The 24,861-nt window shown below is 39.7% G+C and overlaps 2 protein-coding genes across 6 annotated transcripts in view; one reads left to right on the top strand and one right to left on the bottom strand.

Moving 5' to 3' along the window:
• Positions 1-24,861, top strand: part of LOC140196997 (RNA-binding protein 12-like) — a 185,324-nt gene that overhangs the window by 52,802 nt on the left and 107,661 nt on the right. The window lies entirely within an intron of this gene.
• Positions 1-24,861, bottom strand: part of cibar1 (CBY1 interacting BAR domain containing 1) — a 55,693-nt gene that overhangs the window by 11,849 nt on the left and 18,983 nt on the right. For 2 of the 3 annotated variants that reach the window (XM_072256916.1, XM_072256910.1), the window contains exon 3: positions 22,679-22,747. In XM_072256916.1, coding sequence (XP_072113017.1) covers positions 22,679-22,747 — 69 coding nt within the window. Of the gene's footprint in view, positions 1-18,913; positions 19,016-22,678; positions 22,748-24,861 lie in introns of all 3 variants that reach the window. The other variant, XM_072256923.1, reaches the window with a different exon arrangement.

Here is a 24,861-nt window from a genome sequence, read left to right as displayed (position 1 = left end):
GGTTCCTGAAAAAGGATTCTGGTATTACGTTTTGTGAAGTAATGATCAATCACAGGTCAATACTTAATGGCAGATATGCTGCCTGAACTTGTTGGTTGCCTGCCTTCAGAATCTGTTGCTTTTTTTCTAGCATGATCTGTTAAGGCCCACTTTTCCATGGAGGGGCTAGCTCCTGGGTATGTGACAAGATCCTGTGCACTGCAGTGCAGTCTTTTTCCAACCATTAAGTGGCTAGCTCTGCCTTTGAATTGTAATAACCTACGGCTTTGATCTATGGACCATCAAATGGGTTCTTGGCATCAACGGTCTAAATTGCTTAGGTGGGTAATATATTTATACAAATAACTAAATTAGTAAATAATAACTGATAGCATCAAACAGGGCAGAATTAAGAAATCGTAGTTCAAGTAACCTAAGAGCAGGATGATCCTGTTTTAGATGTTTCATAAAGAATAGGGAGGGAGGCAAAAGGGAGAGGGGCAGCATTGTTAATCAGCCAAAGTACCACTGCTGTAGAAAGGGAGTATCATCTGCTGAATCGGTGTGGATAGACATCAGAAACAGGAAGGGAGCAATCATTCTATTGGAAGTATTCTTACAGACCTCTAATAATCACTGAGGAGCAGATAAGTAGATATATTTTAGAAAGGTGCAGAAGTAATAGGGTTGTTTTCATGATTTACTTCAACTTCCCTAATATTGATTTGTACCTCCTTAGGGTAGAATTTGTAGGTGTTTCCAGGAAGAATTCCAGAAACAGTATGTGAACAAGCCGACAAGAAATGCCATACAGAATCTAGTACTAGGCAATGAACCTGGTTAGGTGATAGACTTCTTGCTAGCCGACCATTTTGGAGTTAATGACCATGGACAAGGATAAGAAAAGTTGATATGGATATTTAACTGGGGAAAGAATTTTAAGTGAGAACTTGGGTGCGTAAATTTGGAACAGATACTCTCAGCAAAATGTACAACGGAAATGTAGAGGTTGTTAAGGAACAATCACTTGCATAGGGTTCTAGATAGGTTTGTCCCACCGAGCCAGAGTACAGATGGTAGCATAAAGTACTTATAATTTTTGAAGCAAAAATCAATCAGGGATTTTGAGAATTGTAAGATCACCAGGAAGGAGCTTAAGGTATTTAGAACTGCTAGAAGGGGACATGCCTTGGCGAGTAGATAATGGAAAACCCCATGTATGTGAAGAACAGGAAGATGACTAGATTCAGGTAGGACTGCTCAGGGATAAAGGAGGAAACATGTTTCTGAAGGTGGAGGATGTAGGGGAGGTCCTTAATGAGTACTTTGCTTCATTGTTCATCAGGGAGAGTGACCTTGATGGAATCTGAGGTCTATTGTGCTGGAGCAGTTGAGATTAAGAAAGTAGTAGTGCTGGATCTTCTATAACACATTGAGATAGATTAGTCCTTGGGGTGAGGCAGGATATACCCAGGTTACGACAAGAAATTGCTGTGCTGTTGGCAATGATCTTTGTGTCCTCACTGGTCATAGGAGTAGCACCAGAGAATCAGAAGGTAGCTAATGTTGTTCCAATGTTCAAGAAAGGCAACAGGAACAATCTTGGGAATTAGACCAGTGAGCCTTCTGCCAGTGGTGGGCAAACAAATGGAGAGCAATTTGCAGATGACAAGAAGGTTAGAGTTGCTGTGGATATGTGGAAAGTTGGCATAGGTTATAACAGGATATAAACAGATACAGAGCCGGATGGAGAAGTAGCAGATGAAGTTTCATTTGGAAAAATGTGACGTAAATACACTTAGGAAGATCAAACATGAACACAAAGTACAAGGTTGATAGCAGAATTATTAGCAGTGTGGAGGATTCCAGAGGGATCTTGGGGTAAAATTCCATAGATCCCTCAAAACTGTCACTAAAGATAGGGTGGTTAAGATAGTGTAAAATGTGGCAAGGGAATTGAGTTCAAGAACCTCGAGGTAATGTTCCAGCTTTATAAAACTGATTAGACCAAACCTGGAGTATTGTGTTCAGTTTTGTGTTCGGTTCCAGTTGCCACATTATAGGAGGATGTGGAAGCTTTAGAGAGGGCGCAGAGGACTTTTACCAGGATGCTGTCCGGATTAGAGAACATATTCCAAGAGGAAAGGTTGAGCTTATTTCTTTGGAGTGACAGAGGATGAAAGGTGAGAGGTCTATTAGATTATGAGAGGCATAACTAGAGAGGAGAACCATCGAATGGTTCAATTTTACTCAATACCAGATAACATCTAGTAAAAGTCAGTGGGAAAGTTAGGGGAGATGTCACAGAGAGTAGTGGGTGCCCAGAACACACTGCTGGGGTGGTGGTAGAGGCTGATACAATAGGGGCAATTTAGATTGGCACATGGATTTAATAACAATGGCGGGTTATGGGCTGTCTGGGAGCAAAGGGTGAGATTGCTAGTGGAGTAGGTTAATGTGTATTGGTTGGAACAATATTGGGAGCTGAAGGAGCTGTTCCATGTTCTAAGCTAATTAAGTGAATATTCAACCTATTCTATTATAAATCCTCTGTATTCTTTTGGCATTGGTTAAAAATTAATGTCCTTAGTTTATTACCAGCATTCAGTAAATATTTAAACTAATGGAAAGTAGCAGCTAGCAATATGGAAATGCTCCTTAGGAACATTAGACCATAAGACATAAGGGCAGAATTAGGCCATTCAGCCCATCAAATCCACTTCACAATTTCATCAAGGCTGATCCCGGATCCCATTCAACGCCATACACCTAGCTCTTTGACCATATCCCTTGATGCCCCTACCAATCAGGAATCTATCAACTTCCGCTTTGAATATACCCAGTTTGGAATAATGAGAGCGAGTTCTGTGCAAGAGTGGAACCATTCAAAAGCGTAAGTCTCAGTGAACGTGAGTTTCACTTTGGATTAGTGAGAATGGGAACCATTGGAAAGCGCAAAGATCAGCCACTGTGTGTGGGCCAGTGGGGTCTAAAATCTGCGGGTTTGGCATGAGAGGCTTCGGCAAGGAGGCACAGATGAGTATCAGGGAAGAACAGATAGGGTTTTTTTATATAGTAGTTAACTAAAAAGATACCAAATTACATCAAAATGAATAAAATATTTGAAGAAATAACAAGCAGGATAGAGAAAGGAGAATTGGTGGATGTTGTGTACATGGATTTTCAGAAGGCCTTTGACAAGGTACCACACATACAGGTGTTTAACAAGTTAAAAACCCATGGAAATACAGGAAAGACTCTAGCATGGATAAAGCAGTGGCTGATTGGCAGGAGGCAAAGAGTGGGAATAAAAGGTGCCTTTTCTGGTTGGCTGCCAGTGAGTGGTGTTCGCAAGGGATTGTCTTGGGACTGTTTTTTATGTTATATGTCACTGACTTGGATGGCTTTGTGGCGAAGTTTGCAGATGTTACGAAGATAGGTAGAGGGACAGGTAATTTTGAGAGAGAGTCTACAGAAGGACAGACAGATTAAGAGAATGGGCAAAGAAGTGGCAGGTGGAATACAATGTCGGGAAGTGTAAGGTCATGCACTTTGGTAGAGAAATAAGGGACTTAGGAGTCCTTGTGCAGGGTTCCCTAAAGGTTAGTTTTCAGGTTGAGTCAGTGGTGAGGAAAGCAAATGTATTAGCATTAATTTTAAGAGGACGAGAATATGAACCCATAGATGCAATGTTGAAGCTTTATAAAGCACTACTGAAGCCTTACTTTCTGAACAGTTTTGGGCACCTTATCTAAGAAAGCATGTGCTGACATTGCAGGGGGTTGAAAGGAGGTTCACAAAATTGATTTTGGGATTGAAAGGCTTACATGAGGAGCATTTGATGGCTCTAGGCCTGTACTTACTGGGATTCATTAGAATGAGGGGTGGCCTCATTGAAACCTATTGGAAGTTGAAAGGCCTCGATAGAGTGGATGTGGAGAGAATGTTTCCTATGGTGGGGGGAGTCTTAAAACCAGAGGGCACAGCCTCAGAATAGAGAGGTTTCCTTTTAGAACGGAGATGAGGAGGAATTTCTTTAGTTAGAAAGTGGTTAATCTATGGAATTTGTTGCCACAGGTAGCTCTGGAGGCCAAGTCACTGGGTATATTTAAGGCAGACGTTGATAAGTTCTTGATTAGTCAGGGCATAAAGGGATATGGGTAGAAGGCAGGAGATTGGGGCTGAGAGGAAAAATGGAATAGCCATGACAAAATGGTGGAGCAAACTTGATGGGCCAAGTAGCTAAATTCCACTCCTGTATTTTATAGTCTAAAATAGGGATGCAGGATAAGATGTTGTGTTGTAGCTGCATGATGTGGGAGCTGGTGGACCCCGTTGTGGTCTCTGGTGAGCTCATTTGTAGCAACTGGTTGCTTGAGGAAGTTAGGCTCAAAGTTAATGACCTGGAATCTATGCTTCAAACACCGTAATGCATTAGGGAGGAGAGTAGTTACCACTACACTGTTTCAGGAGGCAGTAATACCCATTAGATTTACTACATCAAATTCTAGTCTGTGGCCAGGGACAATATAGTGTGACAGTGAGTGAGGCAATAATTTGGGATAGTATAGTCAGGGAAATGGACACAATTCTCTGCTACAAGGAGAGTCTTGATGGCTGTGTTGTCTGCCAGGTGTCTGGGTTTGGGACGTCTCATCTGACCTGCAGAGAAATTTGAAATGGGAGGGGAAAGCTGCAGTTGTGGTCCATGTGGGTATCAATGACACAGGAAGAGCAAGGAAAGAGGTTCTGTTGAGGGAATTTGAGCAGCTAGGGACTAAATTAGAATGCAAAACCAAAAGGAAATAATCTCTTAATTATTACCTGAGCTACATGCAGAATAGCACAGGGTTAATAAGATTAGAGAGCTAAATGCATGGCTCAAAGATGGTGTGGGAGAATGCGTATGAATTTGTGGGACACTGACACCAGTACAGGGGAATGAGGGAACTGTTCCAATGGGAGAGGTCCACCTGAACCATGCTGGGACTAGGCAAATCGCACAACTAGGGCTGTGCATAGGACTTTAAACTAAATAATAGCTGGGGGGGGGGGGAGGGAAGAAACTAGTTCAACAGTTTTGAAAAGTATGGATAAAAGGGAAGGAGAAAGCAGGAGAGATTATTCAAGTCTCCAGAATAAAGAAACAAAATTGAAAAGGGCGTTGAAGGTTTTGTATCTGAATACATACAGTATATGTAATAAGGTAGATGCTCTTATAGTGAGTGCGTTTGGAAATTGTCGATATCATAGAGTCCTGGTTGAAAGATTACACCTGGGAGCTTAACATCCAAGGATACACATGGTATTGAAAGGACAGGCTTTGTTGGTTAAAAAAAATGAAATCAAATACTTACAAAGAAGTGACATCGGATCAGAAGGTGTAGAATGCTTGTGGGTAGTTAAGAAACTTCAAAGGTATAAAGACCTTGATGGGTGTTATATGTAGGCCAGGATGTGGGATACAAATTGCAACAAGGAATTGGAAAAGCATGTAAAAAAAGGCAATGTTATAACAGTCATGAGGTTTTCAATATGCAAGTAGATTGGGAAAGTTGGGTTGGAACTAGATCTGAAGAGAAGGAATTTGTAAAATGCTGATGAGATAGCATTTTAGAACAGCTTGTGGCCAGGCCCACATAGGAAAAGATATTTCTAGATTGGGTGTTGCCAAATGAATCAGATATCACTATTGAGCTCAAGGTAAAGGAATCATTAGGAGGCAGTGATCGTAATATGATAGAATTCACCCTGCAGTTTGTGAGAAAGAAGCTAAAATTGGATGCATCAGTATTACAGTGGAGGAAAGGGAACCTCAGAGGTATGAGAGAGGAGCTGGCCAAAGTGATCAGAAAGGAAAACTAGCAGGAATGGCTAGAGCTTCCAGGACTAATTTGGAAGATGCAGGATCAGTTTATCTCAGAGGAAGAAGCATTTTAAAGGGAGGATGAAGCTATCATGACTGACAAGGGAAGTGAGAGCATAAAAGCAAAAGAGATGGTATACAATATAGCAAAAATTAGTGGGAAGCTTTTAAAAGCCAACAGAAGGCAACTAAAAAAGATTAAACATGAAGGTAAGCTAGCCAATAATATAAAAGAGGATATCAGAAGTTTTTTCAGAGCACAACTACTTAAGTTTGAATGTGAACAAGATCAAGGAAATGATTGTGGACTTTAGCAAGGTGCAGATGAACCATCCCCCTCTGTGTATACATGGATTCTCTGTAGCGAGAGTTAAGTGCACCAAGTTCCTGGGAGTTCACATCATGGATGATCTCACCTGGTTCCTCAGTATCACCTCCCTGAATAAGAAGGCACAGCAGCACCTCCACTTCCTAAGGAGACTGAGGCAAGTGAGCCCTCCCCCCAATCTTAACTGTATCTTACAGAAGCACGACTGAGAGTGTCTTGACAAACTGCATCCCCGTCTGGTATGGGAACAGCAGTGCATCAGATAAAGGACTGTAAGAATGGCCGAGAGGATCATGGGGGTTTTCCTACCATCCATTCCGGACATTTATCAAGTGCATTGCACTTACGGGGCCCTAAGTATTATCAAAGGTCTCACCCATTCATCCAGTATCCTCTTTGATATTCTACCATCAGCCAGGAGACTTCAATGCATAAAGACAAGAAAGGTCAAGATGGGAAACACCTCTTCCTTCAGACTATTAGGCTTATAAACTCCCTGCCACATCACATTTGAAGTGTCAGCAGTTAATTTGTGCTGTCACCTACAATATTTAATTAATGCACTTTACTTGTTTATCTACTGTATGCATAAATCATTAGTAGATACAATTCTTGCTTTCCTAAGTTATTGTGTATTACTCTGCTTTACACCCTGGTCTGGAGAAACGTTGTCTTATTTGATGGTGTACATGTATACAGCTAAATGACAATAAGCTTGACTTGAGTTGACTTGAGATTTATAAAGAGTAAAACAGTCAAGAGTGGACATCAGACCACTGGAAAATGCTGCTGGAGAGGTAGTAATGGGGGAACAAAGAAATGATGGTCACACCAAATAAGTATTTTACATCAGTCTTCACTATGGAAGACACCAGCAGAATGTCAGAAATTAAAGAGAATTAGGGGGCAGAAGTGAGTGTAGTTGCAAAGGAGGTGGTGATTGGGAAGTTAAAAGAACTGAAAGTAGATAAGTCATTTGGAACAGATGGACTACACCCTAGTGTTCTCAAAGAGGTATCTGAAGAGATTGTGGAGGCATTGGTAGTGATCTTTCAAAAATCAGTAAGTTCAGGAATGATCCTGGAGGACTGGAAAATTGCAAATGTCACTCTACTTTTTAAGAAAGGAATGAAGCAAAAAACAGGATATTATAGGCCAGTTCGCTTGACTTCAGTGGTTGGGAAAATATTACGAGTCTATTATTAAAGATGAGGTTTTGAGTATTTGGAGACACATGATGAACTAGGCTGAGGTCAACATGGTTTCTTTTTGAGGGAAATCTTCCCTGACAAATCTGTTGGAGTTCTCTGAGGGAATAACAGGCAGGGTAGACAAAGGAGAGTCAGTGGGTGTTGTTTACCCGCATTTTCAAAAAGCCTTTCACAAAGTACCACACATGAGGCTACTAAAAAAGAACCTATGGTATCACAGGAAAAATCTAGAATGGACAGAAAATTGGCTGACTGGCAGAAGGCAAACAGTGGAATAAATGGGGCTTATTCTGGTTGGCTGCCAGTGGTGTTCTGCAGGGGTCTGTGTTGGGACTGCTACTTTTCATATTATTTGTTAATGATCTGGTTGATGGAATTGAAGGCTTTGTGGCCAAGTTTGCAGGTCATACAAAGATATTTGATGCAGCAAGTAGTGTTGTGGAAGCAGGGAATCTGCAAAAGGACTTGGATAGATTAGGAGCGAAGAATTGGCAGATGGAATAGAGTATAAGGAAGTGTATGGTCATGCACTTTGGTAGAAGGAATAAAGGCGTAAGCTATTTTCTAAACAGGGAGTGAATTCAGAAATTGGAAGTGCAAAAGGACTTGGGAGTCCTCGTGCAGGATTCCCTAAAGGTTATCATGCAGATTGAGTCAGTAGTAAGGAAGGCAAATGCAATGTTAGCATTCATTTTGAGAAAATAAAAGCAAGGATGTAATGCTGAGGCTTATATTGCATTAGTCAGACTACATGTAAAGTGTTGTAAACAGTTTGGGACCTTTATCTAAGAAAGGATTTACTGGCATTAAGAGGGTCCAGAGGACATTGCTGAGAATGGTCCCTGGAATGAAAGGGTTAAATGTATGAGGAGCATTTGATTGCTCTGGGTCTGCACTCTCTGGAGTTTAGAAGAATGGGGAGGGGGAAATCTCATTGAAACCTACCAAATATTGAAAAGCCTAGATAAAGCGGATGTGTAGAGGATATTTCCAATTGCAGGAGAGTCTAGGACCAGAGAGCACAGCCTCAGAATAGAAGGCCAGATGGCTGTGGAGGCCAAGTCACTGGGTATATTTAAAACAAAGGTTGATAGGCTTTTGGTTAGGAAGGATATTAAAAGGTTATGGGGCAGGATAATGGGGTTGAATGATCAAATGGCAGAAGACTCAATGAGCCAAATGGCCTAATTCTACTCCTATAGTCTTATGATGACTTCAAAAAACAGACAATAGGCTCTTTGGTCTATTTTCCAACAAGAAAAGTCCACATCTGCAGGTTGCTCTGGTCATTACATATGACCTTATGTAACTTCAGAAGATACACCTCACATCTTCAGTATGACCTGGAATGATATCTTGGACTTGCAAGTAAAAGTATAATATTATAGTTCATTGTGCTGTTTATCTCTTCTTAGCTTCATAGAGTAAATTTCTTCTTCAAATAAAGATTTCTGGTTGGATTTGCTGCTATCTACATAATATTGTTCAGAGATTTTCAGGTGGTTATAATTACTCAGCCTTACAAATAAAATTCCCAGGAACTGCAGTTGAAATTCAATTACGAACCTGTGTCTGTTTCATTGTCAAGGATCCAAATGCATTAATAACTGCTTTTAAATACATCAGTATTAAGTATAAAACGGTTCCCGTGCAAAGGCAGATCGACCCGATGCAAGAACGCAGATACCACAAACACAATAACACAAGCAATACTTTCTCAAAGTTTACTCTTTATTCATAGCATGCTATGGGGGAAGTTACAGACCAATCTCCCAAAGAGCCAGTCTGGACACTACCCACCCCTGAACCACAATTCTTCACAATTTATAATATTGATCATTACATCCACAGGTAATCTTACAATTACATGAACTAAGACAGTTTTAGAACAATTCCGATCACATGTTAATATACTATTAGATGTAAAATCATCATTGGTTAGTTATAATTATTTTCTGCCAAAGCTAGCCTGGATACAACATTAGTTCCTTATCCTGACACCTTTCCCTTTCTCTCGAACATTCTATCTCCTACGCTATCCTTCCCATATTTAGTTATACCTTGAGATGTCCCTTCTGTACGCCCAGATGGAGGACAATGTCTAATACGTCACCTGTTGCTAGGTAGGGTTTCTTTCTGACTTGCCCAGCAACAGTATCATAAGGTACTCATAATCATTGTTCTTAGTCTATACCCATATTTACCTATCCCTCTACTCTATCACCTGTGAATTGCTGCTCATTCTCTTTAATCTGAAACCACAATACATTTTCTTAGCTCAATAGTTTTTGTGCATTGTGTTAATATGGGATTCTTGTTAACAAAAGGAAGTCCAATAATGAGTGCAAGAAATTCTGATTGGCTACAGCTGTGATGTCACTGCAGTAGCATAAACCTTTAAGGGGCATAAAGATTGCTACAAGATTCCTACAACAAGCCTTAGCCTCAACCAAGATCTTCAAAAGATCGCACTAGTTGCATGAAGGTAGAAAAGGCAAGTACCATGTCCTGTTGTACTGCCAGTGAGTCCCCACGGTTAAAATATAAACTTGCACTGATATTGTGCCTTTATAACACACATTTAAACTCTCTTCGCAAAATGATTAACCAACATAATTTGATTTTGATCCTTAATTAGAAAATATTATCTTTACTTTTGGATGCCCATCTCTAAGTGGTACATTGAAAGTAGTTGTAGGCACCCTTCTTGATCTGCTATAATTCTTGTGGTCAGGGTACTCCGGATGGCTAGTAGATACTGATTATGTGATGCCAAGAAAATAATGACGAGCAGTACTTGTATGTTTTTATCCCTATCACACACTATTCTATTACATGAAACAGATAACTGGATGTGTCTGGGGTATGATTCTGTGATTATGTCAGATTATTTTGTTTCCTTGAATATACCAAAGAATCATATAAATTTTTATGACAATTTGAAGATTTCATGGTTATCACCAGCTATTTTGAATGTGGATTATATGAAGTAACTTTTAAATTCACCAGCTAATCTGTGATAGCAAAACTCAGATTTTAAGATCTTTAGTCCAGAATTTTCAATACTAGTCTGTTAATTTGACTGGAATGCCGCCATTGCTAACATTGATGGACATGACAATAAAAAACCTGAGGAAGGTCCAAAAAGGAAACATAAAGAGAGGTCAAAGGGCAGAGGGATTCAAGCAGAAAGTTTCAGTGTTTTGGGGGCATAAATAGGGAAGGTGTGAAACCAATAGCATGGTTATTAAAATCTATACTAGAAAACAATAATCTGAATGTTGTATAGCTGAAGTGCATATGTTAAAAATGTGAGAAGGAAATCCATGGAGGTACTGCAAGCAAGATGAAAATTCTGCTGGAAGTGTTGCTCACCTGGGAGCCTTATAGGGATGCTGGATATGTGGAACCTAATGCAAGTTAGGAAATCAGCAGCAGTGTTTTGACTGAGTGCACCTCAAAGATGAATGAAAGATGGAAGATTAATCAGAAACATACTGGCATGCTAAAACTGATATTTTCAGTTAATTCTTCCCCATCTTCATCTCCTCTAAAGTTTCACTAACTAGCATTAGCACTCACTTCACTCTTGCTCTTCTCATGTTCTCTCCTACCCTTTCCCTAACTTTTAAAACTGGGTTATCTTTAAATTATTCCCACTTTTCATGATAGTTGATATTCTGGCTGGATACTTTGCAGCCCTAAAGTAACTTGCTTGGTCTGTATCAAAACAGTTTATCCCGAACAACTCTGACCTTGTCCCGTCAGATTGCATTTGTCCTATTCATCCCTCCCTCATCCTCTTACAATTTAAAAAAAATACACTTTTCCACTCTTTCACAAAATTCTGAAGAAAGATCTTTAAATGAAATGTTAACTTTGTCCCTTTCCACTGATACTGTATGATAGAAGAATTTTGAGCATTTTCCCTTTTACAGAATCACCCACACACAAAAACTGGGAGGCTGAACAATGGTTATATGTGCCTGGACTGACAAGTCAAAATTTGAAATTTTTGGCTCAAACAGGAGGCAGTGTGGCCGTAGAAGAGCTACAGAGCGCTACATGGTTGTTTTCCTGCAGGTTTGGGGCTGCATTTCTGTAAATGGATTTGGTGTTATGGTCAGAACTAACAGAATCCTCAGTGCTGAGAAATACAAGCAGGTTTTCATCTATCACACAATACTATCAGGGAGATGTTTGATTGCTCCCAGCTTCATTCTGCAGTAGGACAATGACCCCAAACACGTGGCCAAACTCAGAAGTACTATCTTCAAGGAGATGGTATGGCCTCCAGAGTCCCAATCTTAACACCACTGAAGCTGTCTGGAAGAGACAAAAGCAAGCGAGATGGCCAAAGTCTGCAGAACTGTGGCAAATTCTCCAAGATGCTTAAAACCTACCAGCTGATTTTCTTATAAAACTGCACGATGCTGTACCTAAGAAAATTGATGCAGTTTAAAGGTAAAGGGTGGTTATACCAAATATTGATTCAATTTAGTTTACTACTCTTTATAGTATTTTTGATAATGAGAAACTGTTCATTTAATTTTTGAAAGCATCTTCATTTTACAGTATTTTTTGTGCTTAAGATTTTTGTACGGTACTGTATACAACATAAAGAGGGTCTTTCAACCCACCTCAACCATGCCAACTATGATGCCTATCTTTGCTAATTCCATTTGCCTATGCCTTTCCTATTAAACTGTCCAAATGCCTTTTAAGTATTGCAATTTTATCCGACTACACTACTTCCTCTGTCAGCTTATTCATGACATTCACTACATTGATACTAAACATGGACAAAAACGTGGTTAACAAACAGAAAGCAGTATACAGGTACAGGGGTGGGACCATTTATACGTTGGCAACCTGTGACCAGTGGGATACTATAGAAATCAATCCTAAGATATCACTGTTTGCAATATACACTCAATGGCCACAATCATATGGCAGCAACTCGACGCAAAAAAGCATGCAGTCAAGTGGTTCAGTTGTTGTTCAAACCAAATGAGGAGGAAATATGATCTAAGTGACTTTGAATGTTGAAATAATATTGGTGCCAGATGGGGTTGTTTGAGTATCTCAGGAACTGCTGATCTCCTGTGATTTTCATGCACAACGATCTCCAGAGTTTACAGAGAATGGTGCGAAAAACAAAAAAAAAATCCAGTGAGCGACAGTTCTGTGGGCAAAAAACACCTTGGTAATGAGAGAGGTCACAGGAGAATGGCCAGACTGGTTCAAGCTGACAGGAAGGATACAGTAACTCAAATAATTGCCTGTTACAACAGTAGTGAGCAGAAAATGAGCTGAATGCAGAATACATTGAACCTTGAAGTGGATGGGCTACAACAACAGGAGACCACCAACATACACTGAGTGGCCCTTTTATAAGGCACAGGAGGCAACTAATAAAGTGGCCCTGAGTGTATATTAATATCTCAGAGGAATAAAGCAAATGTAATGTAATCAGTTTTTGTGGATAATATAAAAGGCAAGACATAAGGAGGATAATCAGTTCAGAGATACTGTGAGTGGGTGTAATATTGGCTGAATGGCCTAATTCTGCTCCTATGTCTTCTGGTCTAACTAGATAACGAGAATCCAATTAAATAAACAACACACAAAAAAACCCATTACACTTTTTCATTTATTTATTGATAAAAATGATCCAATATTACACGTATATGTTAGAAAAAGTGTGTGAACCTCTGGGGGTAATGCCTTGTGCAAAAGCTATTTGGAGTCAAGTGTTCCAATCTATCAGATGAGATTGGAGGTGTGGGTTGTAGAGGTCCCCTGCCCTATATTAGAAAAAAAGGCAGGTTACTGATACAGCCTGCCCTTCTCAAGAAAGATCTGTTTATGTGCACCATGTCTCGATCATAACAACTTTCAGAAAACCTTAGCAGAAAAATGGTAGAGATGCATGAAGTTGGAAAAGGATACAAAAGCATTTCTAAAGATCTGAGTGTTCATCAGTCCACAGTAAGAGAAACTGTCTACAAGTGGAGGAAATTAAGTACTGTTGCTACTCTCCCATGGAGTGGGCATCCTACAAAGATCACACCAAGAGCACGATGTGCAATGCTGAAGGAAGTGAAAAAAAAACCAACAGTAACAGCAAAAGACCTGAAAAATCTTTAGTACTTGCTAAAGTCTCAGTTCATGTGTCCACTATGAGAAAAACACTGAACAAGAATGGTTTTCATGGAAGGACATCACAAAGGAAACCACTGATCTCAAAAAAAAAAATTGCTACACGTCTCAAGTTTGCAAAAGACCACCTGGATGTTCTACAACACCTCTAGGACAATGTTCTATAGACAGATAAGACAAAAGTTGAACTTTTTGGCGGAAATGCACATTGCTATGTTTGGAGGAAAAAGGGCACTGCACATCAGCACCAAAACCTCATCTCAACTGTGAAGCATGGTGGAAGGAGCATCATAGTTTGGGGCTGCTTTGCTGCCCCAGGGCCTGAACAGCTTGTAATTGTTGAGCAAACAATGAATTCAAAATTGTATCAAGCCATTTTACAGGAGAATGTCAGGGTAGCAGTCTGTCACATGAAGCTTAATAGAAGCTGGATATTGCAACAAAACAATGATCTAAAAAACAAGAGTAAATCAACAGAATGGTTTAAAAGGAAGAAAGTTCGTGTTTTGGAATGGCCGAGTCAAAGTCTTGACCTTAATCCTATAGAAATGTTGTGGAAGGACCTGAAGCAAGCAGTTCATACAACAAAGCCCACCAACCTCCCAGAGTTGAAGCAGTTTTGTAAGAAGGAATGGCCTAAAATTCCTCCAAGCCAATCTGCAGGACTGATCAACAATGGCCAGAAACATTTGGTAATATTGGATCATTTTTCTCGATAAATAAATGAACAGGTATAATGATTGTGTTATTTATTTAATTGTGTTCTCTTTATCTAGTCTTAGGACTTGCATGAAGATCTGATCACATTTTAGGCTGTATTTACACAGAAATAGAGAAACTTCTACAGGGTGCACAACTTTCTAGTACCACTGTATGTCACCATATACAACCCTGAGATTCTTTTTCTTGCAGACGTACTCAATAAACCCATAATAGAATAATAACTATAACAGAATCAATGAAATATCGCACCAAATGAGCATTCAACCAGTGAGGAAAAGACAACAAACTGTGCAAGTATAAAAAGAAATAATAATAAAAAAATAAATAAAACATAAGTATAAAGAACATGGGATGAAGAGCCCTTGAAAGTGTGTCTATAGGTTGTAGGAATATTTCAGTGATGGGGCAAGTAAAGTTATTCCATTTGGTTCCAGAGCTTGATGGCTGAGGGGTAACAACTGTTCCTGAATTTGGTGGTCTGAGTCCTGAGGCTTCTGTACCTTTTTCCTGGTGGCAGCAGAGAGCATTATCTGAGTGGTGGGGGTCCCTGATGATAGCTGCTGCTTTCCTGCGATAATGCTCCATGTAGATGTGTTCAGTGGTGGGGAGGGCTTTATCCGTGATGGACTGGCCAGTATCCTGTAATTTTTGTAGGATTTTCCATTCACAATCATTGGTGTTTCCATACCAGGTTGTAATGTAGCCAGTCATTATACTTTCCACCATATATCTATACAAGTCTGTCAAAGTTTTAGGTATCATGCCAAATCTTCGAGAACTCCAAAGGAGGTACAGCCACTTGCATGCTAGGCCCAGGCCAGGTCGTCTGAAGTGATAACACTGAGGGATTCAAAGTTGCTGATCCTCTCCACCTCTGATACTCCAATGAGGACTGGCTCATGAATCTCTGGTTTCCTCCTCCTCAAGTCTACAATTAGCTCCTTGGCCTTGCTGACATTGAGTGAGAAGTTGTTGTTGCACTACTCAGCCAGTTTTTCAATCTCTCTCCTATGTGCTGATTCATCACCACCTTTGATTCCGCCTAGGACACTGGTGTCATCAAACTTGAAAAGGCGTTGGAGCTCTGCTTAGCCACACAGTCTGAAGTGTAAAGCAAGTAGAGCAGGGGGGTAAGAGCAGAACCTTGTGGTGCACCTGTGCTGATCGATATTGTGGAGATGTTGTCGCTAATCTGAACTGACTGGAGTCCACAAGTGAGGAAATCAAGAATCCAATTGAACAAGGAAGTATTGAGGCCAAGGTCTTGATGCTTATTGATTAGTGTTGAGCAGATGATAGTATTAAATTCCGAGCTGTAATTGATAAAGGGCATCCCGAAGAGCTTTGCTGTCCAGATGTTCAGGGTTAAGTGAAGAGCCAATGGGATACTCTCACTTGAATTGGGTACAGAAACATTAGGACTCTAAGTGCTAGATTGGGTAATAGCTTCTGCCCTCAAGCTGTGAGACTAATGAATATCCTGCCACCACTGCAGTCTTGTCATTAGAACAGCAAGCTTTTACTGTAATGTTTACCTGTACTGTGCACGACATGCATATTATTTCTTTATGGTAATATATTGGTTTACGTGCTGTGTGTCATACCTGTTTTGTGGGGGCATCCTGGTTGCTTTGGCAGTGCGCTTTGGGTCGTTGTCATGCTGAAAGCCAAACTTACTCCCCAGTTTAAGGTTTCTGGCAGAGGCTTGCAGGTTTTTATCCAGGATCTCTCTGTATTTAGCAACATTCATCTGCCCATCAATCCTGACTAGATTTCCAGTCCCTGCCGTTGAAAAGCCTTCCTATAGCATGATGCTATCTCCGACATTCTTCACAGTCTTCACAGGGATGTTATTACTTGGCTGATGCGCAGTTTTAGATTTATGCCTCACATACCACTTAGTGTTGAGGCCAAAAAGTTCCATTTCAGTCTCATCCAACCACAACACCTTCTTCCACATCTTTACAGTATCTTAAAAGAGACACTTTGCAAAATTTTTTTGGGCAAGGATATGTGTTTTTTTAAAAACGGTTTACAGTATCTTAAAAGAGACACTTTGCAAAATTTTTTTGGGCAAGGATATGTGTTTTTTTAAAAACGGCTTCTTCTTTGCCACTCTTCCATAAATATTCTTTTTGTGCAAGGACTTTTTGTGGAGCCATGAACTTAATCTCCAGGTGCAGCCACTGACTATTGCAGCTCACTCAGAGAGATTGTTAGCATCAAGTTACAAGTGCCTTTCTTACAAGTGCCATTCTTCTCCAGTGACTTACTTTAGAGAGGCAGCCTGACCTTAGCAGTCCATTTTTTCACGACGGACTGCACGGAGCTCCAAGATACGTTCAGCGCCTTTGAGATGGTCTCTTCCCCAGATTTGTGCTTTTTTATTATCATTTCCCTGACTTGTCTTGAATACTCTTTTCCTTCATTTTGGTTTGGTCTGTTGAAAATACTGTTGGACCTTACAGAGAGGGGTATTTACTCTTATCAATTCATTGAAAACAGGTGACCCTCCAATTTCCTACATCAACAAATTCAGTAAGGTGGAAGGTAATTGCACCCAAGGAAAGTTAGCGTAGTAATTACAAAGGGGATGAATACTTTTACAGCCTCACAATTTTGGTTTTTAATTTTTAGCAAATTGTTGACAGGTTTCAGAATTTTTCTTTTAATTTGTCATGATGCATAATGTTTTGTAGATTAGCTAAAAAAACTATAAAAGATTTAAACTATATTGAAGTAGAAATTTAGAAAATGAGACAGTAAAATGTAAAAATAGTTGTCGGGGCTGAATACTTTTTCAAGGCACAATATAATCATGTGGAGATCTGATGTTTCTTACTTGGTAACCTGACTCATTGATATAGCTAATGTGCTACACAAAATACTCCATATTTTGATTGAATTTGTGAATATTTTTAAATGGACTTTTCTTGAACTTTTGTCAAGTGATTAAGAATTGAGCATATTACGATGGGACTGAAGACATTGAATTGTCTTCAAATGGTCTGACATGACATTCAATTGGACCAAAACTGCCACCTCAAAACATTAAGAAATAACAGACAAAAATTTCTCAGACATCAGGGTGTTTATGTTAGGAGAGCTGATTCACAAACTCATCAAGCAATAGCAAGGTATAGTTGCACTCAAGATATTCATACCTCATACCTAACCACAATTTTCTCAGCCACATCCAGTCATGAATGTTGGTAGTTAATTAAACAGCTAAAATGAGAAGGAAGCTCCGTGAACAAAGATCATCCTTAATCCTGAGGGAGCTGAACAATTGAGTAACAAATTCAAGCTAAAGTATTCCCAGCTCCATTCAGCAACATTGCATATGGAAATGATGCACCTTAGCTTTTTCGTAGATTGCAGTATTGCAGAAGTCAATCTTCATCCAATTCAGTTCACTCCATATGATGTAAATAAATGGCTGATGGCAGTAGCTGCAACAAGGTGCTTGTCAACATTAACTTCTGTTTATTAATTTGTGTTTACTCACGCCACTTGGTCCCAGATATCAAAGCAAATGGCAGTCAAAGAACTGAATTCCAGGTGTTAGGTGAGAATGATCACTTTTGTTGACAAAAAGGGCAAAGGCTAGTTATGCTATGGTGAGTGACTTGTCCCTGACATCAAGATTTTTTGTCTATCTAGAGAGTACAAGTCAGGACAATGACAGAATATCTTTTATTTGTTCTGATGGGCAGGACTACAATTCTCAAGAAGACCAACACCACATAGGACAAAGTTGCTAGCTTGATTTAACCAACATACAGCAGTTGTAAGTGAGTACCATCTGCACAATGCACTGCAATCACTTTCCTGGTTTGGTCTGATTGGACCTTCCCAACATGTATTCTTTTATGGTAGAATTCATAAGGAACTTTATGGGAAAACCACCAGTAGCTGGTTTCCCTCCAAGTGGCATACCATCCTGACTTGGAAATTTATTACCAATCCTTCATTATCAATGGGTCTAAATCCATGAACTCCATGCCCAACAATACAGCAGGCACAAGAAGGACTGCAATAGTTTAAGAAAGACTACCATCTTCCCAAGAGCAAATGGAGATGATAAAAACTGACTTTGCTCATGATGTAGACTTGAAAACCAATAAAAAAAAATGCACAAGTCATATGATTAGTGTCTCTCCATGAACAGGTGGAGGTTAGAAATCCCGTGGCAAGTGACTCAATTTGATATTCTAGAGCTATGCACTATTTACAAGGAACAAGTTTTGAAGTATCTCACGAATATCGTATGACACTTGAGAGGTTTAACATATCTCAAGTTAAGCAGTCCAGTTGATAAGTACAGCACCTCCACAGGCTAACCATTGCTGTTCTTGGTACCATCTACAAAATGTACTACAGTTATCTACGATACAACACTAGCATCACCTACAGTTTTCACTCCAAACTACATACTATTTTGACTTGGAACTATGTCATTGCTCCTTCAGCATTGCCAGCTCTAAATTGTGGAATCGCATACAACACTGCAGGAGTACATTTCATCATAAGGATTACACCAGTTCACCACAATTTTTTTTTTGAGGCTTTCAGAGGAGAGTATGAAAATGCTAGACACCGTCCTGTAAATAAATAAATAAGACTATGGTATATTAAGGATACAACAATCTGACGATCAGAGGGATTCCTCAGACGCATCTTCTCAACGTGAGCTATTTGCTTTGATTCACGTTTTATAGCACCTGTAGCAATCTTGAGGTCTTCCTGTTAGAAAATTAAAAATATTAAACACTGACAATTTGGGGAAAATGGATAATATTTGAAATTCAAGTAATGTTTACAATAGAATACTCCATACATCATTTTCCAAATTAGTGCACATCTGTAATCAGTTCCTAAAATAAACAAATTTAAAACAAAACATTCAATCTCTCACCAAATCCAGATTATAAACAGTTATCTCTACAACTAAACGTACCTGCAAAAGACAAGCACCTAAAGTTAGACATTTGCCTCCAAAATGAAAATGCAGGAAATTTTCAACCGTTTATCACAACAATGCTGGCTTAAAGCAATTGGTGATATTTCCCCTATCCTATCCATCTATTCTCCACCCTCTTTGAACTTAAAACTAAATTGTTTAATCCCACGACTAATGATCTAAAACAAGAGAAAATCTGCAACACACACAAAATGCCGGAGAAACTCAGCAGGCCAGGCAGCATCTATGGAAAAGGGTACAGTCGACATTTCCTCCAGCATTTTGTGTATTTTGCTACTAATGATCTGATAGGAGTGAAATTAGAACAATAGAGTATACAGTACCTTGTAAAAGTATTCAGCCCCTAACCCTTTGTTCACATAAATGATTATTATCTCTGGAGATCTTGTTCACTCTACCTGAGAAATGTTATTTGTGAATCACATGCTTCTTTTTTCACATTAGAACCCCCAAAAACAGGGAAAATTGTAAAGCAGAAAAGCTGAAATGTCAGCAGTTCAAAAGTATTCATCCCCCCCTTGCTCAGTACTTAGTTGAATCATTTCTCACAGCTATTAGAGCCAGTAGTCTTTTTTGATAAGTCTCTATTAGCTTTGCACACATTTTGGAGCAAGATTTGCCCATTCCTCCTTGCAAAATTGCACAACTTGTGCCAGGTTCATTGGGAAGCAGCGGTGGACAACAATCTTGAGGTCTTGCCAGAGATGTTCAATCGGGTTAAGGTTAGAGCTCTGAATAGGCCACTCAAAGACATCAATTTTCTTCATTTGAAGCCACCCCATGGTTGCTCTGCTTTGGGTTATTGTCCTGTCTAGTTCCTCCCCAGTTTAAGCTTTCTCACAGAGGCTAGCAGGTTTTTTATCCAGGATCTCTGTATTTAGCAGCATTTATCAATCATCATTTAAAATGCATGCTTACAGAAATATTTACGACAATGTAGAGATAAGAACACAAAGTATACATGCTTTTCAATCTATGTTTAAATGACTGTAATGAAGCTTTGCAAAGTAATTCCCTAATTTGGATTATTAACATTCCTAAGATATGCAGCTTTAACAGTTGCATAAGAAATTCTTAAAATATTCATTAATTCAACCAAAGGTTTATCCTGTTGCTATCAGATCATCAGACTATTTCCTGTATTTTCTGCTGTATTTCAGGTTTTCAGTACATGCAACATTTTATCATTGACATGTGTAACTAAGGGGTGGATGATTCTCTCAAAAACTTACTCTATAGTAGGTCTGGTCAAGCCTGCTGATTACACAAGAACAAATTTTCTCAAATCTAAAGCACTATATTGGAGAGTGGGAAGAGTCAATTATGTAATAGCAAGGAGCCATCTGGTGTCAGAATTAAGTAGTGCAAAGCGTTTTACATGATTATGCAAGTTCATTTAACTTGACTAGAAAGAACTACTTCGCTGTAGTCCAGCAATGCTGATCCAAGCCAAATTGATTTATAATATTATATTTCTTCAAAAGCAGACAGACCTAAAGTTGAAAAGATAATACTCCGGCAGAAATTGATAAACTTTCAAATCAAATGCAGCTCTCTGAGATCAGCATTCAAAGCAACAGATTGACATGTCGAGGTTTTCTTCCAGTTATCAACAATCTGACTTTATAAGGCACTTTCAGCGCATTAACATGTCAAGGTTGTTCTCTGGTGAGTTTAAAAAACAGGAAACACAAGAATGACTGGTTTAGCAAATTTGGAAAATAGGTTCTACTGTAATATGCTAATTAGAATTTCTATGGAAAGGCAGCTCATCTTCCATCTTTTTTGTAATCTAGTGCTTAGAACACTAAGCTAAACTTAAGCTAAGGCCCACCTGGTGTTGGCCATAGTCCTAGCTTTCCTGTTCTTATGATTGTCTGCTAAAAAAAGTGCAGCAAATCGAGTGCTTTTTTAACCAACTTATTGATCTACATCTTTAATGATTTGTGGACATACAATCCAAGGTCCTTTTCTTCCACCTTACTCCTCATGATACACCACGTTCTCTTGCCTTTATGTCCCTTCTCAACTTCATTGTTCTCGTATTTCTTGGATTAAATTCCATCTGCCTTTATATTGCCTGACTGGTCAAGCCATTTATAATTCAAACAGATGAGAACATTCCTCCTCTCTGTCAACCATGTGACAATTTTATCTGCAATTTTTTTCATTATGCCTCCTATAGTCAGGATTAAATTATTTATATCACAAAATCATAAATATCACAAGGGGCTCCAGAGTGGATCAGCTGGTAGAGCTGTTGTTTCACAGTTCCAGTCTTGATCCTGACTTTAAGTGATGTCTGTGTGGTTTGTATGTTCTCCCCGTGATTGTGCGTTTTTCTGGGTGCTGTAGTTTCCTTCCACAATGCTAACATGCACAGGTTGATATGTTATCAACTGCTGTAAATTGCCCCTAATGTGTAAATGAGTGGCAGAATTGCAAAAGAAATGGATGGGAATGTTGGGAGAATAAAATGGACTAGAGTTGGATTAGTACAAAAATTCATGGTTGATGGTTGGTGTGGGCTTGGTGGGCTGAAGAGCCAATTTTCCAGCAGTACGATTATGACATAGTAGGCAGCCATCAATCTCAGAGAATCATGGGCTTGCGCCTCTGGTGGACTGTGTCCTCTCCAGGGCACAAGCCTGGGCGGGAAGATTTGAAGTACCGGCTGTTACCCATGCAGCTGATTCTCCCTCTCCATGACACCGATGTAATCCAAGGGAAGGGCAAGCGCCGATATAGCTTGGCACCAGTGTCATCAGAGGTTGCCAGAGTGATGTTGTAAACAACATCAAACTGCCTTAGGGACACCAGCTCCAGATTTCTTTCCCAGGATTTACTCCTGAAACCTTTCCCATGGGTGGGTATGGCCGCAAGGTAGCAGAGGTTTAAAATCAGAGTTTTCCCCCTCCTAGTCCTATATGACATTGTCCTACAAAATACAAGCAACACACACACAAAATGCTGGAGGAACTCAGCAGGCCAGGCGGCATCTGTGGAGAAGAGTACAGTTGACATTTCAGACTGAGAGCCTTCAGAAATACTACTGGTAACTGCATTACTATCACAAAAGCATCCATCAGATACCAGATCCATCTACTTTTATGGTAATTATGAGAAAAAATCATGAAGTTTGTGCCAGATTTTACAATCTTTTAACTCAATTAAAGGGTTGTGCATCAGATATGATGTAGGAAAAGGAACCAGAACATTTTCTGTATATGAACTACAGTAGTTAGTGTAAAGAAAATGTTACAAGTTTCTTTTTCATGTTTCTGCAAGTGACAATATTGTAATGAAAAGATATTTCTTGAAACTTTTCCAACTAAAAGTATATACCGCTTGTTAATTTAACATAACCACTCTTTCATTAAAGCTCCAAAAAGTCAGCATTAAAAAAGTGCTTTTGCAAGACTTACCCTTTTCAACTTCGTAATAGAACCATATTTCTTCAAGGGCTCCACGACTTTAGCTTCTAGCCTTTCAACCTATACAATCAGACAGTAAATTGAAAACTGCTAAAAAATAGTCAGTTAATAGAAGGAAATTTTTGAGGCAGTTTCACATATACGAGATCAGTGATCAAAGTAACTCATAGGATGTTGCTAACTCAGCTTGGTAGTTATAGTCCTTTAATTGTAAAACTTCTGGTGAGACACTTTAAATTATTCAACAACATAATCATGCAGCACTTTTTGCTGTACCTCCCATAGATTCTTTTATTGGGTTGCCTTTATCCGCTGGTTAACAAATCTAAGTCTGCTTAAACCAAAAAAAACTACGATGAGTTAAAAATAATGCAGTTCACAGAAAATACATTGAACAATTTTCTAGTCAGCTTGTGAAGAAAGCAGCATGGTTGTGTAATGCTCTGCTTAAGATTTTAATGCTAATGTTGTCATATAATGTCTTTCTGTAGAAGCAATGTGCTCTGCTGGTAGTGTTTGGGTTATTGTTAAAGATGAGGGGTTGTGATGCTTAGGAATGCAGCATCATCCAATCCAGAGAACTCTGGCAGGAAGATTTATGTGACAGACACTGGGGGGGGGGGGGGGGGGGGGGGTCAAGGTCTTTTTGGCGGGAGCTGGGAGAAGACAGGAGGGAAGATAGCTGAGGATGCTGTTTCCGTTGCACAAGGTGCTTTGTGCAGATGAATGGCTTCAAGGAAGAAGCCTGTATGTTCGAGATGGATTTCAAGCAACATTTGGAAGGTGGTGTCTGCTTTCACGCAGACTGTGGGTTTAGCACACGAGTTAAAGACAACTTCAAGATGAGGTCCAACATATGTGCATATCTGAACTGGGTTAACTGTAATGGGCCCTTTTTATTTTTTCTTTTCTTTCCTACTAACTGTTTGATAAAGCTGAAATTTCTTTATAATTGTATGCAGTGTACGAACTGTTATTTCTTGCTGATGGGCAATTGTAAGTGGGCAGTATTTACACAGTATTCACTCAGAATGGGGTGTGGGTGGTTGAAACATCCCCACTCTTTGGGTCTGGTGGGACTGAGTCACATCGACCCTAGATATATGGAGTTCGATTTTCTCACAGCTGTTAGCGAGGGGGTAACCAGCCGTGTTTCTAGAGTCGCCCAGTAAAAAGGGATTTCATTGTGGGGACTATCGTCTGCAATTTGATTTGCTAAATTCCGTATAATTGCTTTAAGGATTGATTAAATTGTTTGTGTGTTTCAGCTTGTTTTAAACTATTGTCTGGGAAAGTGATTAAGGCGTGTTATTATGTACACTGTAGAGATTAAGCATAGATGCGATTCAAAGAGATTACCCACAACAAATGCTTGTGTTCTGAGTGGGATAGATATCCGCAGCCCAGATGAATTCTTGATTAGGGTTTTAAGAACCGTTAAAGTATCAAAGTTACTCTTGCTGAACGGCGTTTTGATCAACTGGTTGGTAAGGATGTTGTGTTAGTCTAGACTAGCAAGGATGTGATGGGAGTGGATCTGCCTAGTGCGACTGGAGCACCTGGCGAGACAGGGCACTGGGCTGTCCGTACTTTTAGAGAAGAGGAGAGTATAGGCGAAGGTGCTGAATTAGAAGTTGAGTTTCCCAGAGCTGAGGATGGAGACTTTAAAGACAAGTTGCTCTTGTTTCTGCTGAGTGAGGGGAAGGCATTGTCTGATGTGAAAGGTCTAATGAGTCCCTCAGTGGATGATTTAAATTCTGAGCTCGCTTTGGCTATTATATCACTGGTTGATATATGCCAAAGTTATTTTAGGCTGGGAGTGTTCTCTGTGGTCAAGCCCACACCCGATGGCAAGAAGAACATGAGGCTTGGTTGTCTGTCGATATTTTAAGGCTGAAGAAGCTGCTGCACTGTTTGTGCCACAAAGGGAGCATTCAACTGTCTGAGAGAAATTGCTTGAGGATGGAGCAAGTTGTGAAGGGTGTGCTGTCACATGACATGATTGTTCTACGTATTCGGATGACCCACAAGATGCGCCCTCCTTCAGCTTTTACCAAGTTACTCAGAGAAGTTAGGGAGGAGGAAAATGCAATGGAGGAGAGGGCAGCCTCCATCAGCAGGGCAAAGTCAACCCCTGATGCCACGCAAGCAGGGTTTTACAGGATACCGTGAAA

Source organism: Mobula birostris, chromosome 1 (assembly GCF_030028105.1).
Source record: "Mobula birostris isolate sMobBir1 chromosome 1, sMobBir1.hap1, whole genome shotgun sequence".
Taxonomy (NCBI): Eukaryota; Metazoa; Chordata; class Chondrichthyes; order Myliobatiformes; family Myliobatidae; genus Mobula; species Mobula birostris.
The sequence above is the reverse complement of the archived record's forward strand: the minus strand, read 5'-3'. Positions and strand labels throughout refer to the sequence as shown.